Source organism: Podarcis cretensis, assembly GCF_951804945.1.
Source record: "Podarcis cretensis genome assembly, chromosome: 1".
Classification (NCBI taxonomy): Eukaryota; Metazoa; Chordata; class Lepidosauria; order Squamata; family Lacertidae; genus Podarcis; species Podarcis cretensis.
Window position 1 is genome coordinate 129,648,487 of NC_137170.1, and position 15,484 is coordinate 129,663,970.

The 15,484-nt window shown below is 41.7% G+C and overlaps 1 protein-coding gene across 3 annotated transcripts in view; it reads right to left on the minus strand.

Annotated features, from left to right (window-relative positions):
* The window catches only part of TRAK2 (trafficking kinesin protein 2), a 39,210-nt gene that overhangs the window by 5,712 nt on the left and 18,014 nt on the right, over positions 1–15,484 (minus strand). For 2 of the 3 annotated variants that reach the window (XM_079977328.1, XM_079977329.1), the window contains exons 4-13: positions 13,447–13,500; positions 12,834–12,910; positions 11,842–11,958; positions 10,707–10,916; positions 8,423–8,501; positions 6,739–6,869; positions 5,729–5,803; positions 4,644–4,781; positions 1,994–2,070; positions 1,311–1,514 (exon numbers count right to left, since the gene is read on the minus strand). In XM_079977328.1, coding sequence (XP_079833454.1) covers positions 1,311–1,514; positions 1,994–2,070; positions 4,644–4,781; positions 5,729–5,803; positions 6,739–6,869; positions 8,423–8,501; positions 10,707–10,916; positions 11,842–11,958; positions 12,834–12,910; positions 13,447–13,500 — 1,162 coding nt within the window. The remainder of the gene's footprint in view (positions 1–1,310; positions 1,515–1,993; positions 2,071–4,643; positions 4,782–5,728; positions 5,804–6,738; positions 6,870–8,422; positions 8,502–10,706; positions 10,917–11,841; positions 11,959–12,833; positions 12,911–13,446; positions 13,501–15,484) is intronic. The other variant, XM_079977330.1, reaches the window with a different exon arrangement.

Sequence of the window (15,484 nt, forward strand, 5' to 3'; positions counted from 1 at the left end):
TCCAACAGCAAAAACAACAAGGAAGCATGACAGTTTCCCCTTTCCCAAGATGAGATGAAAATCTACTCCTTTATCTCATGGTCCACTATGGTTAAAATGTCCAAATGCATAGCAAGCAGAGAAAAAACTTTCCAAAATATATAGTAGATGGGTGCAGTTGAAAACCACATTTAATGCCAGTTGTTACTGTGGGCTGAATTAGTGGTGCTACTCTACTGGTAGTAATTTGCACGAAACTTCATCTAGTATGGGTGCCAAGTCTCTCTGCAACACTGGAATGTCATCATTTCACAGGAGAAAACAGAGCTTTCCATCAAGAATGGATGCAGGCTTGAGAATAGCATGCCCACCACCAAGGAAGTCTGTGCAGAAGAACTTAAAATGGTCTTCCTCTTTGTTGCTCAACCATACTCCCTACTGAATGAACTCCCTTCTGCCATACAATAACTGTAGCCCGTGACTACTTCCCTGCCTTAACTGCCTTCAGTGCCGCATTGTTAATGTGTTTGTTCCACCGAGTTGTTTTATTCATCTTGCATTTACTGCTTTGAGAGTTTGGGTTGTTGCTTTTTTAATAGAAAGCAACCTAAAAAAGGATTTTAAATACGTAAATAAATAAGTACCCTGTGCTCAAATACTTTTTGTGGCGGACACAGGATTAAGCTGTTAAGAAGAAAAATGCCTGTTTACAACATACCATGTTAGGGTTCTCACAGGAATTACCGTATTTTTTGCTCTATAAGACTCACTTTTTCCCTCCTAAAAAGTAAGGGGAAATGTGTGTGCGTCTTATGGAGCGAATGCAGGCTGCGCAGCTATCCCAGAAGCCAGAACAGCAAGAGGGATTGCTGCTTCTGAGATTCAGAATATTTTTTTTCTTGTTTTCCTCCTGCAAAAACTAGGTGCATTTTGTGGTCTGATGTGTCTTATAGAGCGAAAAATACGGTAGAAGTTTGTACACACAAATAAAATAATTGTGTTAAAATAGGAATGCCTGGGGGGTGGCGGTAGATCCGTACATTTTAGTGTTACCTATGATAATAGTAACTCTCTCCCCAACAAGTTCATTCCATCTACACTAAGCAAGTTCAGTTCTCATTGGGCTGAGTTGGGTTGTGGTTTCCCACACTTTTGGGGTTTGTTTGGTTTTGTTTAGCATTTTTTTTTTAAAAAAAAGACCTCTGCAAACCTCAGGATTCCCCCCAAGCAGGCTGCTAACATCCTTCTTGCGCATGGATTGTACTGATTTGGCTACATAAGCAATTGCACCCAGGGAAGTGAAATCAGTGCTGGTGGATATGACTTCCTACTTGGAAAGGTGCTCTGAGCTGGTCTTCTGAGACGGAGTGATCTTTCCTTCCACCTGCCTCAAGTCAGAATGGAAAGGCTTTGCTGTCATGACAACACTTGAGCGATTTGACCCTGGAATGGGTAGCGGGGCAGGACACAAAGCGGAACGGCCACGTGCAACGTTGGCAACTCTGACAGTATCAAATATGCGCTTCTGTTGAACCCTGAAAGAAAAAAGAAAGACCGATAATGGAAGCAAAAAAGCACTGAAATTCTGACCAGGCAGATAGGGAAAGTCGTTCCATGCGTGGCTAAATACGATTTGCTAGAATTCTAAAGAATATAAAGCTTAACTTCCAGAGCAATCATTTTGTGAAATAGCCCCCAAACAAGTGCAAACTCCAAAGGGACTGCGCCCCATAGTACACAATCTCTTCACCTGCACAGGCCAGTAGCCTCATTTCTCAGTTACCGCTCTTGCCATCCCAGGGGTTCGTGTGTCCTCACATTTGCCCTTTCCCCAGGTTCTTTGCAGCTGGCGTTACCATCCCCTTTCTGTACCCCATCGAGTGTCCTTTGCATATGGAGGAATGCTGGTTTCTCAAACTCTTCAATATTGAAAGAAAAAGAAAACGGGGCCTCCAGAACCAACTGTGACATGTCAAAATGCATTAAGGGTAGAAAAAACAAGAGCTGCACTTACTTTTGCTTAGAGAGGGATTCCTCATCCAGACTCAGCTCTCTCCTCATCGTTCCCTCAATCTCTGCTGCCAAAGACTCCTTAAAGTCAAGCAGATATTGGTGTTTAATGCCCACGTAAGAATTGAAAACACACGTTTTCTTTGCTCAGGCTAAGCACATTTTAAAAAATGAAGGGATTAATTTAAAGTGACTTCCTATACTACATTTTTGTGTGTGCAAGTATTTACTGCCTTCTTGGAGCTAAGTGTCAAGTCTGGATCCTTTTCTGGAGTCATCCATCTCATCTCTAAGGGCTAGGTGAGTCATTCTTGTTTTTAATACCCCTCTACCACTCGGTCATTAGAGGCTGTTTTACTAAAAGAGATGTTTCTATTGGTTATTTAGAAAGGGAGATATTAAGGTAGAACAAACAACTTTCTCTGCAGTAATTGAGAAGCTTCAGCAACGTAACTTTCTAGGGTACGTTCCCTATACCCAGATAAAGGTAAAGGCAAAGGGACCCCTGACCATTAGGTCCAGTCGTGACCGACTCTGGGGTTGCGGCGCTCATCTTGCTTTACTGGCCGAGGGAGCCGGCGTACAGCTTCCGGGTCATGTGGCCAGCATGACTAAGCCGCTTCTGGTGAACCAGAGCAGCACACGGAAACACCATTTACCTTCCCACCGGAGTGGTACCTATTTATCTACTTGCACTTTGACACGCTTTCGAACTGCTAGGTTGGCAGGAGCAGGGACCGAGCAACGGGAGCTCACCCCGTCGTGGGGATTTGAACCGCCAACCTTCTGATCGGCAAGTCCTTGGCTCTGTGGTTTAACCCACAGCGCCACCCACGTCCCCTATACCCAGATAGGACACAATAAATATCCCTTTATTCTAAGTAATGAATCAATATGTTCCCATTTCAAGATTCCCTCCTCCTCCCTCCAGAAAAAAAAAATCCACCATACTTATGGCTGGCTTCAGTGAGAATTCACTATGAACAAGATTGAGGTTGCTAACAGAACCAGGGAAGCCAAAGGAAACTAAACTAACAAGTTGTGGATCAAGAATCAAGTTATATTTAAAATGGTTCAGAACTGTAACACCATTGTGCTTGTGTAAAATCTTGATGCTGAAGTTAACTATCGTGCCAAGTCTGAGGTCAGAAATGTATATGTATACGTTCTGACTCTACGGTAGTCAGCAAGGCATAACACTGAGACCTTACTAGGCAGACAAGTGGCAAATAATCACATATGTACATGGAATAAAGCCTGAATAAATAATTATCCAAAAGTTTTATTAAGCATCCTTTCAAAGTTTGCACATTCTTTCTAGCCACATGATATTCTAGTAACTCCTTCTTTATTTTGTGTGCACAACTGTGACCAGTCACCACTAAAGGCTAAATACAACACAGTCTCAGATGACCATGCTGTGTAGTTTTTTTCTTCTTGACGGAAAGAGATAAGGAGGAAAAATGAAGCAGCTGCTTTTTCCACAGCCATCCTTGACAAACAGATGACTAAAGATCAGTCGGGGGTATCTATTCTTGCTTCCTCCCTCTGATGATGGAACAGGAGAAGGCGAAAAAAACAGGCACAGAGGTCACTAAGTGATTGGCTGAAAAGTCTGCATGATGGGTGAGGGGAGAGTAATAATGCTATAATGAGGATGCAAAGCCAGGAACAAAAGTCCCAGATTCTAGATTGCACTGCTGGGACTGAAGAAGCAACATTTCTTGGAGTCCTTCTGCTAAATGTTTTATGGAAAGAGTGAACCATGATACCAGAATGACAGTGACCTATGGGCCACACTAAGACAAACCGTCATGCCTTAAGCATGAATACAAGGTCCCTAGGGAGGAGCAAAGCAATCATTTCACTCCTTACAAGAAGTCCACAAACTAAGGCTGATGTATACTAGAAATGTCAAAAGCCTCCTTGTGCAGAATTGCCTTGTTTTTATTTATGGTACATTTACAGTGGTGCCCCGCAAGACGAATGCCTCGCAAGACGAAAAACTCGCTAGATGAAAGAGTTTTCCGTTTTTTGAGGTGCTTCGCAAGACGAATTTCCCTATGAGCTTGCTTCGCAAGACGAAATGTCTTGCGAGTTCTTGCGAGTTTGTTTCCTTTTTCTTAAAGCCGCTAAGCCGTTAATAGCCGCTAAGCCACTAATAGCCGCTAAGCCGCTAATAGCCGTGCTTCGCAAGACGAAAAAACCGCAAGACGAAGAGACTTGCGGAACGGATTAATTTTGTCGTGCGAGGCACCACTGTACACCCCTGCTTTCACCATTAAATCTTAGGTGGTGTACATGGACATCTCCCATCCAGAAACTGCCTAGCTTCAACAAGGAGTCTGCACATTTCAGCAGAACATGCGGTGACACCTTCCTCCTCTTCCAGCTGGTTTGTGTGGTGTGATCCACAATGGCAAACACTGAACAACGGAGGAGACGTCGGGGAAGCTCTCTTAGAAACGACAAAAGCGGAAGGCTAAATTTAAAAGATGGAATCATAGCATGGGAGAGGTGGAGACCATTAGATCCCTGAGCAAACTGGCAGCTCTCTTTAAAGGACAAGGACAGTCACAGTTCAAGTTTGCCCTTGAGGTTTCATCTTACTTAGAACCAGCTGCCAGTATCAAAGAAAAGCCTTGTTGAGTTACCACAGGAAAGGCTCCGCATGACTGTGGGCGGCAGAGGAGGGCGGCGTGGCTGGCTTTGCTGCGAAGGCCCTTCGCTTCTTCCTGAGATTCATGCAACATCCCCAGACACTCTGCACTCCGCTCTTGCAAGTCATGCAGCTGGAAGAACACAAAATGTCAGTCATTTAGTAGGCAGAAAGAACAAAGCTACTGAAGGGGAGGGGGGAATCGCACGTAAGCCAAGGAAACATTATTGCATTCCACTTCGGTATGTACAGAGAACAGCACAAAAATGATACCCCTAAAAAACCCCAAAATGTCATCCAACACTTCAGAATCCAGGGCTCTGACTTAATGTCTCTTGCTTTGTCTAAGTAGTGGCATGTTCCTAATTTTCTCCTTTACAGGTGTAAGGCAAATGGCATAAAAGGGCTTTTTAGCAGCAAGGAAATCTGAAGTTTAAACGTGCTGTTTTCAGGAATCGCTTCCTTCTTCCCAGTTGAAGGAGAATTTCCGACAGCTATATTTTTATGTGGAAATTCTTCCATTTTAACAGCGATTTGTTTCATAAAATAATCAGAAACATAAAAAACACATATCAGTCAGACTAGGCGATTTCAAAACTTTAAAATACCTATATCAGGGAATTTTTTTTTCCTTAATCCACAGTTCTTTGGACATATTAAAATCAATATGTTGACATGCCTTCAGTACTTTTATTTTCCCTTAAAACTTAAGCAATGTAAGGGGAGGGCTGATTTCAATTTGCTTAAATTTAACATATTAAGTATCCTTTATTGATTTTTTCCCCTGGTCAATTATTTTCCACTATTAATTACTGGGAAAAACTTCTGAGATATTTACACAACCTGTAAAATGAAAATGGCAATTTTCATTTTAGCTTTGCCTATTCAATGCTGGTCAAATAAAAATAAACTGAATTGGAGCCAAAACCATTTGGGGTATGGAAAAAATTCCATCAAATATTCAACATTTTCTACCCAACCACCCACATAGCTGAGTGTTTTTCACGGCAGAAGACAGTTCATATCCTTCTTTCTCCTTCCCTCCTCACTTTTCAAATGTGAAAGTACAAAAATCAATACCTCTGCTGTCAGCTGTCTCTGGGCATCTTTGGAAGCTTGTAGGTGCAATTTCAACTCTTCCTTTTCAATTACATGCTGAGGGAACACAGAAGATGATTATTTCAGCCTTCCTTTCCAGAATATTATTGGAAGTAACAATCATTTAGCACAAGGAACTGCCCCCCTATCAATGGTGGCAAACTGGATCTGACTGGCAGACCAGAACCAGAACTGGCCCACCCTCTACAGGGCACTTTTTACCACATCAACCTTATGTCATATGACAGGTGATTGAACTTTGAAGAAGCACTTAAATTGTGCTCACAGTTCTTCTTTTGCAGCCCCAGCTTGAATTCAAGCAGCAGCGGCAAAGAACCCATTCAGCAGCAATCAATTCCACTTGGGAGTTCCCGAGTGGAGCTGGTTCCTGGAAGGACCTCCATTTGGTGACCTCAAATGGAACCATCAGCAGTACCTTCTAGTCTCCCAACTGTTGCCCTGCTAGTGTGGGATAAAAAGGTAAAGGACCCCTGACAGTTAAGTCCAGTTGCGAATGACTCTGAGGTTGCAGCGCTCATCTCGCTTTACGGGCAGAGGGAGCTCATGTTTGTCTGCAGAAGGTTTTTCCGGGTCATGTGGCCAGGATGACTAAGCTGCTTCTGGCGAAACCAGAGCTGCAAATGGAAACGCCATTTACCTTCCTGCCGGAGCGGTACCTATTTATCTACTTGCATTTTGATGTGCTTTCGAACTGCTAGGTTGGCAGGAGCAGGGACCGAGCAACGGGAGCTCACCCTGTCGCGGGGATTCAAACCGTCGACCTTCAGATCGGCAAGCCCTAGGTTCAGTGGTTTAGACCACAGCGCCACCCACATTCCTGTGGGATAACCTGCCCCAAATCATATGTCAGGTGTGGGAGAGGTGAGTGTGGCTGGGGAAAAACCTCTTTGCAGGCCAGAGACCTGACAAGCCTAAACTGACCCATGGACCAAATGTTTCCCATCCCTGCTCTAGCCTATGAGCACACAAACCTCTTTAATTTTATGCTGAAGATCAACAATTTGGGACAAGAGGGATGAGATCTCTTCCTGGTACTGAAGCAGCTCTTCATTCTTCCTTGCCAGCTCCTCACTCATTCTTGCTATCTGAGCATTCGTTTCCCCTAAAATATGCAGCACAATACATGGTAAGTTAAGGAAATGACTTAACTAAGTACTGCCCATACTAAAATAACATAATAAGGCTTTCGCAAACCTAAGTTGTTGGTGGAGGGTGGGGAATCGTAATGAAACAGCAGCAAAAGCCAGAAACATCCAAATGGTAAAAAAGCAATCAAGGGAGGAATTCATTCCAGCACCGTGGTCATCATCGGCACAAGTTTCCCAGACAGAATTATCCCCCCTCTCTGCTCCTGCATGCTGTTCTGGGGGTTCTCCCCATCAAGCCAATTTTGGCAGGAGGAGGAGAGGGAAAGCTCTGTTGTGCTAATTGTCCTTGTGCAGTCATTTGCCAGCAGGGCTCAACAGCTGACACCCATGGCAAGATGGCAACAATCCTTACTCCAGCCCAGATGTTCTAGATTCTGCTTCTTACAGCAGCACTGGCCTTAGTCATAGCTAACATTAACCAGAATTTTGATATCAGCATCATACCATTGTTTCAACAACCTTGCAAGTACTAGTTAACACAAGATTTGTTCAGATTCCAGTCTTGACCACACTAAGGCTGGCAAGGAAAGGTTAGGGGAATAGGCAATTGTGGGGGGGAAGGGACATGGGGAAGTCACACACAACCCTGCGGCTCATTTTGATAGCTAGGTAGGTAATTAGAAACATCAGGTCGGTGATACATAAAATTCTTTAGTAGGTTTGTTCTAGGTATGTATGTGCAGAATTGAGAAACTGATATTGGTAAAGCAAACCTGAGTATCAGTAGGAGATCTACAAGATCTTTAAGTTTGTGTGTCTGTTTTGAAAAAGGCCACTTTAAAAAGGATTCTCATCGGTAAGTTGCATAGCAGAGATTATTTGCTATAACTGGATGAGAACAACTAAAAGCCAGAAAGGTTGTTGAGAAGTGGCTCTTTTATTTATATGATGTTAGAATTCAAAGTTTTTGAAAACCCAATTATCTCACCTACAAAGTTTCAAGGGAGCCAAGAATAATGTAGTAATTCCTGGGCTTGTATTAAAGATGGTATTCTACTCGTTAAGACAGAACGAATTGCAAACTGTATTAAAGCATCAAAAATGTTAGTTGAAAACTTTTAGAAAAATATTATGACTGCTAAGTGTGAGAGATTAGAAAACGATCTGGAATATCATGCTTACATTAGAGAAAGAAAGAGGTTTGGGGAAAAAACAAAAATGTACCAGCTTTACAGGAGACAGAGACCAGTGAGAAACTATTTTACAACATAGTATAAATCACATGGTTTATATTTTCTGCTATTTTCATTTATACTTTTTCATGTTTCTTTACAGAAGTGGATTTGCATTGTTGCCTGTGTCAAAATTTGCTTTATGAACCCTTGGGCTCATATGCAGCAGGTTTAGAAAACTTAACATCTTTAAGGGAGCTCAATGCTAGTAAGGCTAATTGCTTATACTGTACAGAGATATGACATGGAAAGATAGGGGTGTGGCTGATGAGTTTATATTCAAAGATAAAAATATTTCTCTTATTCCTAGGGGAAGAAACCACCTAGAGACTTACTGATCTCTTTGACACAGTCACTGACCAGCTGCTGCTCCTTCTCTTCGTATGTCATGGTTTCAGTCTTCAGATGGCAGGCCTTCAGAAACATTCAGAAGTCTTCATTAATTTTAAAGGTAATCCTGCATGTAAATTGATTCTCTCCTCTACCCACTCCCCAACCAATCAAAAATAAGTTCACTATATCCTAAGATGTTGTGAATTTGACAATTAAGTGTGTCATTTGTTTCCGTTTAAGCCACTTCCTTCACTTTAGGAAACACCAAAAGCTATGAACAAATATGAAGTTGGGTGGTTATACAAATCAACCAACCACATTCTAAAACAGACACTTCAAAGGAAAACGTTTACTGCAAAAGCTGTCAGAGAAAGCAAGGAAATTAAGATGAACATTTCTGTTTGATCCACCTTGAGTTCAACATACTGCTAATTACCATGGCATTTTCTTTTTCAAATATGTAGACGTATTTGTTAAACCTTAGCAATGTGTCGCTGTACTTATGTTGCATGTCTGCCCTGATGCTTCATAATGCATATTTTATTTTTCTGGTATCTTCTCTCTCTCTCTCTCTCTCTCTCTCTCTCTCTCTCTCTCTCTCTCTCTCTTATTTTTCCTTCTGTATTTTTTCCCTTATAATTCTAAAACACACACACACACTGTCAGAGAAATCCACTAGCCTGAAAACAAATGAAATCACAACTATCATGCAAGATGTTAGAGAATATAGCTTTAAAAAAATGGAGGTTTGTAATTAGTATTTTCATTTGGAATACAAAAAAAGACAATGAGCCTTCAGTAAAAGACAGAAGTCACTTTCAATCTAAAATAAAGACTTGGTGAGTATATAAAGAATAACCAACTGAACAATGTGGAGACAGACAATGTATCTATGGGGTTTGTGAGACTGAACTCTAAACTAAATCCTCAAGGACCATCTTGGCTGCGGGTTCGGGAGGACCTACTCCCTGCCTTACAGGCTTTTTCCACCTGGCCTGGAATGGTGGGGCCCTGATTGACTCCAGCTGCAAAAGCTGAAGAAGCTGTAGAAGCCACAGACCATCTTGGCTGTCACTTAGCTCACCCACCCACCATGAACCACCTTTGGCAGGATTGGCAGCAACAGTAGCTATGTTCTGTGCTTATGATATTTTATTCTCTTGTTAATTAGATGTGCATTTTATATTTGACTTCCTTTAGTAATGTTTTATTTTGGAATGTCTAAGATATTTTTTTGTTAACTTTGCTGCATTAAATGTGCATTCTGTGCGGCAGCTGATCTCCTTTGTAATGTTTTATTTTGAAATCTTTAAGATAACATGTGAGCATCCTGTTAAATGCTCTGAATGTATACTTTATATCTGTTTCATTCAGGATTGTTTTATTTGATGGCTTAATATGTTGTAAACTGCTTTGAAAATTTTCTTTAAAATGCAAGTACTGAAATGAAATGATGATGATATCACAAGCTTGTCCTGAGTTTTAGTAGATCCTTAAGATCTGTTTCCCAATTCCAGTTAAGAATGCTTCACAGAAATATGAACGTAGCTAAACAATAATAATAATAAATTTTATTTATATCCCGCCCTCCCCAGCCAAAGCTGGGCTCAGCGCGGCTAACAACAACAAAATAGTACAACATTCTAAAATCATTTCGTTATAAAAGTAATTCAAATCAAATTGATGGCAACCACTGGGCCAAAGTTCTGTGAAGATTGCCAAAGGAGGGAGTCAGGCTGTGCCCAGACCAAAGGCCTGGTGGAACAGCTCTGTCTTGCAGGCCCTGCGGAAAGATGTCAAGTCCCGCAGGGCCCTAGTCTCTTGTGACAGAGCGTTCCACCAGATTGGAGCCACAGCCGAAAAAGCCCGGGCTCTAGTTCAGCCCAGCCTAACCTCTCTGTGGCCTGGGACCTTGAGGATGTTTTTGTTTGAAGACCGTAAGTTCCTCTGTGGGACATACCAGGAGAGACGGTCCCGTAGGTACGAGGGCTTTAAAGGTTAAAACCAGCACCTTAAACCTGATCCTGTACCCCACCGGGAGCCAGTGCAGCTGGTATAGCACCAGGTGAATGTGATCTCGCAGTGAGGACCCCGTAAGGAGTCTCGCCACGGCATTCTGCACCCGCTGGAGTTTCTGGGTCAGTCTCAAGGGCAGCCCCATGTAAAGCGAGTTACAATAATCCAGTATGGAGGTGACCGTCGCGTGGATCACAGTGGCTAGATCAGGGCGAGAGAGGTAAGGATCCAACTGCTTAGCTTGGCGGAGATGAAAAAATGCCACCTTACCTTTGTCCGAAGAGAAATGTTTTCCTCCTCCAGTTCCCTGAGTTTATCCTGCAATATATCCAACTGTAGAAGACTCTGTGATAGGTTGAAGGACTCATTGAAGCGCAGGGGTGTGGAACAGCTAGAGTCAGTCTCGCTTTCTTCAGAAGCAATGGACACGACACGAAGCAGCTCATCTTTTTTTGTTAGTTCATGTTGCAGCTGGTGAACCTGATTTCAAACAACTTTTTTTTACTGAACACGGTCAACGATGCACAACATTGCAACCACCTCCAGTGAACTGGGGCTATAGATTGCAGGGCTCCACCCATTTCTCTGCAGTAGCTACCTATGTTGAACTGCCAATTGCAAGATACTTTTGAGACTCAATGAGTAACTCTGCTTAAATAGCTTGCCAAGTTCCGCATTGTCCTACAAGACATATTATAGTATTGTTTTTCCCATCGCACATAGGACACTGACGAAGCATTACAACATTTTTCATACTGAATTTGCTGGCTGATTTGACTTCTTCACCACATTATGTTTCTTCTTCTTTTCCTATTTTTTTTTTATTGATTTTCCACATTTATCACAGAAATGACATAACAAAACAACACACAACAGAGAAAAACATACTACGCTACAAAAAACTAAACACACACACAAAAAATAAATTATTTTTTTCAAATACCCAATTCTCATTCCATTAATAACTGACTTCCTCGAATCATCTCTAACTGAATTTCATTATATCACCTGTATAAGTTTTCCAAATTCATACTTCTAATGATATTAACTCCTTTCATTTACTAACTTCTTCTCCTTTATTAATACTGTACTCCATAATATTTACTTCCACATATTCATATTCTACCCCTAAGCCTATTTGTTACTTCCAAGAATTTTCTATTTATCTAAATATTCTTTAAATTTCTTCCAATCCTCTTGAGTCTCCACTTCTTTCTGGTCACGGATTCTTCCAGTCAGGTCAGCCAGCTCCATAAAGTCCAACATCTTCATCTGCCACATCACATTATGTTTCAAATAAATACACATTTCTGTAGAGGGTTTAGTCTGATGCAATCATCTGATCTTCCACCATACAGCAAGCACCTCCGGCCACTTAAAATGCTTCAGGTTTAATACTACTTACTTTATCAAAGGCTTGTCCCAGTTGTTCTTCCAGAGCTTCATTTTGCTCAGTTAGGATATGGTTCCGTTTAAGTAGGGCTTGTCCAATTCGTGCTGCCAATTCAAGGTCCCGATCTCTCTGCTCAGAAAGACCAAAAGAGGACTTTATGATCCTGCCCAAATTTAAGATCTGCATTTAAGGTATTGCTTGTGTGCCTGCTGTTAAAATTGACTAGGATCTGAGCACAGAAGACAGGGCCTTCACAATGGTAGCTCTGTAGATGTGAAACTATCTTCCAGTTAACATTTATTTGCTTAACCCATTCAGACCTGGCATTCAAGAAAGCCTTAAGAGTTTCTTTCTGCTATTGCCTCTCATTAAGAATATGCCTGATCTAATTTGTTATCTCTTATGTGCCTGTTTATCTGAATCTACACACTGGGCTGGTAAATTTGTATCAAACCAGTTAAAAACAAACAAGCTATTGTTTAATGTGAACAATAATCATATTGGTGCATGCAGCTAATGCAGTGTTTGAATCATTCTTCTCTTGTGGTTGCCACAACTTCTGCGAACAAGCCAATGCCTATTTTGACATGACGTTCAAATCGAGGCTCGTGGTTTGTAAGAGCCAACATGGCGACTCTGGCACTCAGTTGGTGAGCTCCAGCTGTTTTAACATCCTTTAATAATTATCTGCAGCTCTTTAAAATGTGACTTATTTTTGCCTAAACATTCCCTTTTAATTCTCAGACCAATTCTTGGTAGCACAGCAGTTTATGACTTGAGTCATAAATCTTTTTGCCTGCTACAATTTTTTAAAGAGATCTTGTAACTCAGACATCTGCTCTGAGGAATGTCTGTAGCTCAGTCAGTTTTGGGCACCTCTAGGTATGTCTGGGAGAGCTCAACATCAGCCATACTGAGCTAGGTGGACTAATACTTTGACTCAGCTTAAGGCAGCTTCCTATGTACAGCAAATAAACCTTAACAAGTACAAAAAATAACTGTACCTCAGCCAGCAGATGTGTGACCACTTCAACATCATTGCAGTTGTTTGTTACCAGCTCTCGTCTGTCCGTGCCAAGAACTGAAAACCGAAAGAACTTCTTAATGTGGTTTAAACAAAACACAGAGGGTTGAATCCAGTGCTCCGCATGCTTCACTCCACTATGCAATTTGACTTGTTTTCTTTCCTCCCCCTCCATGTGTCTCCAAGATCTGCTCTGAAGGGTCCCCCAACTGCCCAGAGATGATTTTAAGGGCACATGGAGGGGGCAGGAGAAAAAGGTGTTTGACTGCGCAAATGGAAGTCCATTGCTGGAGTGTTGGATACCACCCAGAATCCCTAAGTGATACACACTTGGGAACTTTCAGGATACTTGCGAGAATTAGTGGATGGCTTGAAAGACATGTTAAAATGTACATGGAAACCATGAAACAATAACAGTATGGAGCAGTAGAGAGCAAGAGGAATCGGGAAAAAAACTTTAGCCATTAGTTTTAATGGAAAGGTTTGCAATGAAAGATTAAGAAAAAGCATGACAACCATGGAAGTGTTAAACAACAAGCACGTTCTACTATCTCGTCATGCAAAGGGTGGGAACAGGTGGGGACTTGAATTACCTTGGGCCTGTTTGCGAGGTCCAGCCAAGGAAGAAGGGGGAAGTTCAAGAAGAGCTAGTACGGAAGAACAGAATAAAAGCAGAAGAGGAAAAGGAAAACATCAATAGTTATAAAACTGTTGTGGTTTCTGGATTTGTGGTTCGGTTACCAAAACATACTTGCTATATATAGCCCTGAATGTTCAAGGAACTTCCTATTACTGTGTCGGATGTCCTGATGCAGCTGGGCCAATCTGCACGAAATGGCTCAGTAAAAACTGTACATCCAGCACCTGGGTCTGAATCCCTTGCTGGACAGAATGAGTGCATACAGCAGATGGTTGACAGAGTTGACTTGAGAGTGGCATCTACAGGAAAATCCTCACATGCAGCAATATTTGCACTGCACAGCGCCACACAATAGGATCTCTAGACTGAGGCCATGCAGCACATCAACTGTTTACATCTCAAAGAACGGAATGGATAACCCCTGAGTCCACGAGGCTCTTTCTACACTGTAGATACTACTGTATTCTGGCCTCAGATAAGGCTTTTTAAAAAAATGCCAAAATAGAAAAGCAGCTGGGAAACATGTATGTGCAGTTTTATTTGTCAACCATGTTTTCTTATTTTCTCATTTTGCAGATAATCAAAGAACGATGAAACAAACAAAACCGCCATCTGCCCTCCTCAGATGAGATTACAGATTACCATGAGGGCAGAACCCCCCTAGGATAAAACAATTCCAGTCACTTATCCAAATGAATAAACAAATTATAGTTTAAAATTGGACTAGCCATAAAATTTTGTAGTGTGTGGGAAGTTGCACTGTGCCCTCTTTAGCTGTGTGCAGTTGTAAAAGCAACATCTGAGCTATTGTCATGAACATTTTTAATTCCTAGGAATGTTTATGGTGATCTGATGTTTAAGTGTATACATGTCACACAGCAAAGATAGATAACTGAACCTCACCAAGCAAAGATGTGACTGCTTCAACATCAATTAACTTAAAAAATGGGTACATCACCTGATGGACACTTAGTTGGACACACTCCAAAAAATGAGTGTTCATTATCCACAAGTATCTGAAGAAACATCATGCCTTGTGGTTTTCATTACTGTATGATGTTCAATGGCTGGTAGGAGCTGATTTGATTTCCCACTAAGGCAGAAATTCTATGCACACTTACCTAGAAGTAAGCCACATGGATATACAGTGGTACCTCGGGTTAAGTACTTAATTCGTTCTGGAGGTCCATTCTTAACCTGAAACTGTTCTTAACCTGAAGCACCACTTTAGCTAATGGGGCCTCCTGCTGCCGCCGGAGCACGATTTCTGTTCTTATCCTGAAGCAAAGTTCTTAACCTGAAGCACTATTTCTGGGTTAGTGGAGTCTGTAACCTGAAGCGTACGTAACCTGAAGCGTATGTAACCCGAGGAACCACTGTAGTTGGACTTACGGAAAAGTGTGTTTAGGATTGCATCTTTAAAGGTTTAGGGAATGCATCTAATCCAATGTGCATGAAAATCTTTTAACACAGATCACAGAAGGTTCCGTTGATTTACACTGGGTATGGATATAGGAAGATGTTATATAATTTCCATCCCAAAAGAATTTCATTTGTAGGCTTCCACAGCGTGGAATGTTGGGCTTTTGCTGTGAGAAGGTACAGAGAAGAAGCAAGTGTTGCCTCCTCAAAGCAGTTATTGCAGAGCTTACTTACTCAGAAGTATGTCTCCCTATACTCAATGGGACTTACTCTTAGGAAAGTGTGCATTGGATTGCAGCCTAAAGTTCCCTAAGGAAGGGCTTGTGGGAGCCAAAATAAAATGAACATTAAAGGATATTTTGCATCCCCCTTATTTCTGCCTGTGGTATAACTGATAAGCAGAGTCTCAAGTTAACTTCTTTTTAACCTCTCCTCCTTTTCCTCCCTTCCCCTGGAGAGTGAACTTACTTTCCTGTGAAAGCTAGCAGCAAAAGTATGCTGCCTCTGCTCCAACCGGTAGGAAGAAAAGTCAGTTCAATAACAAGCAAGCCCTGGTATTTCCCTTGGTG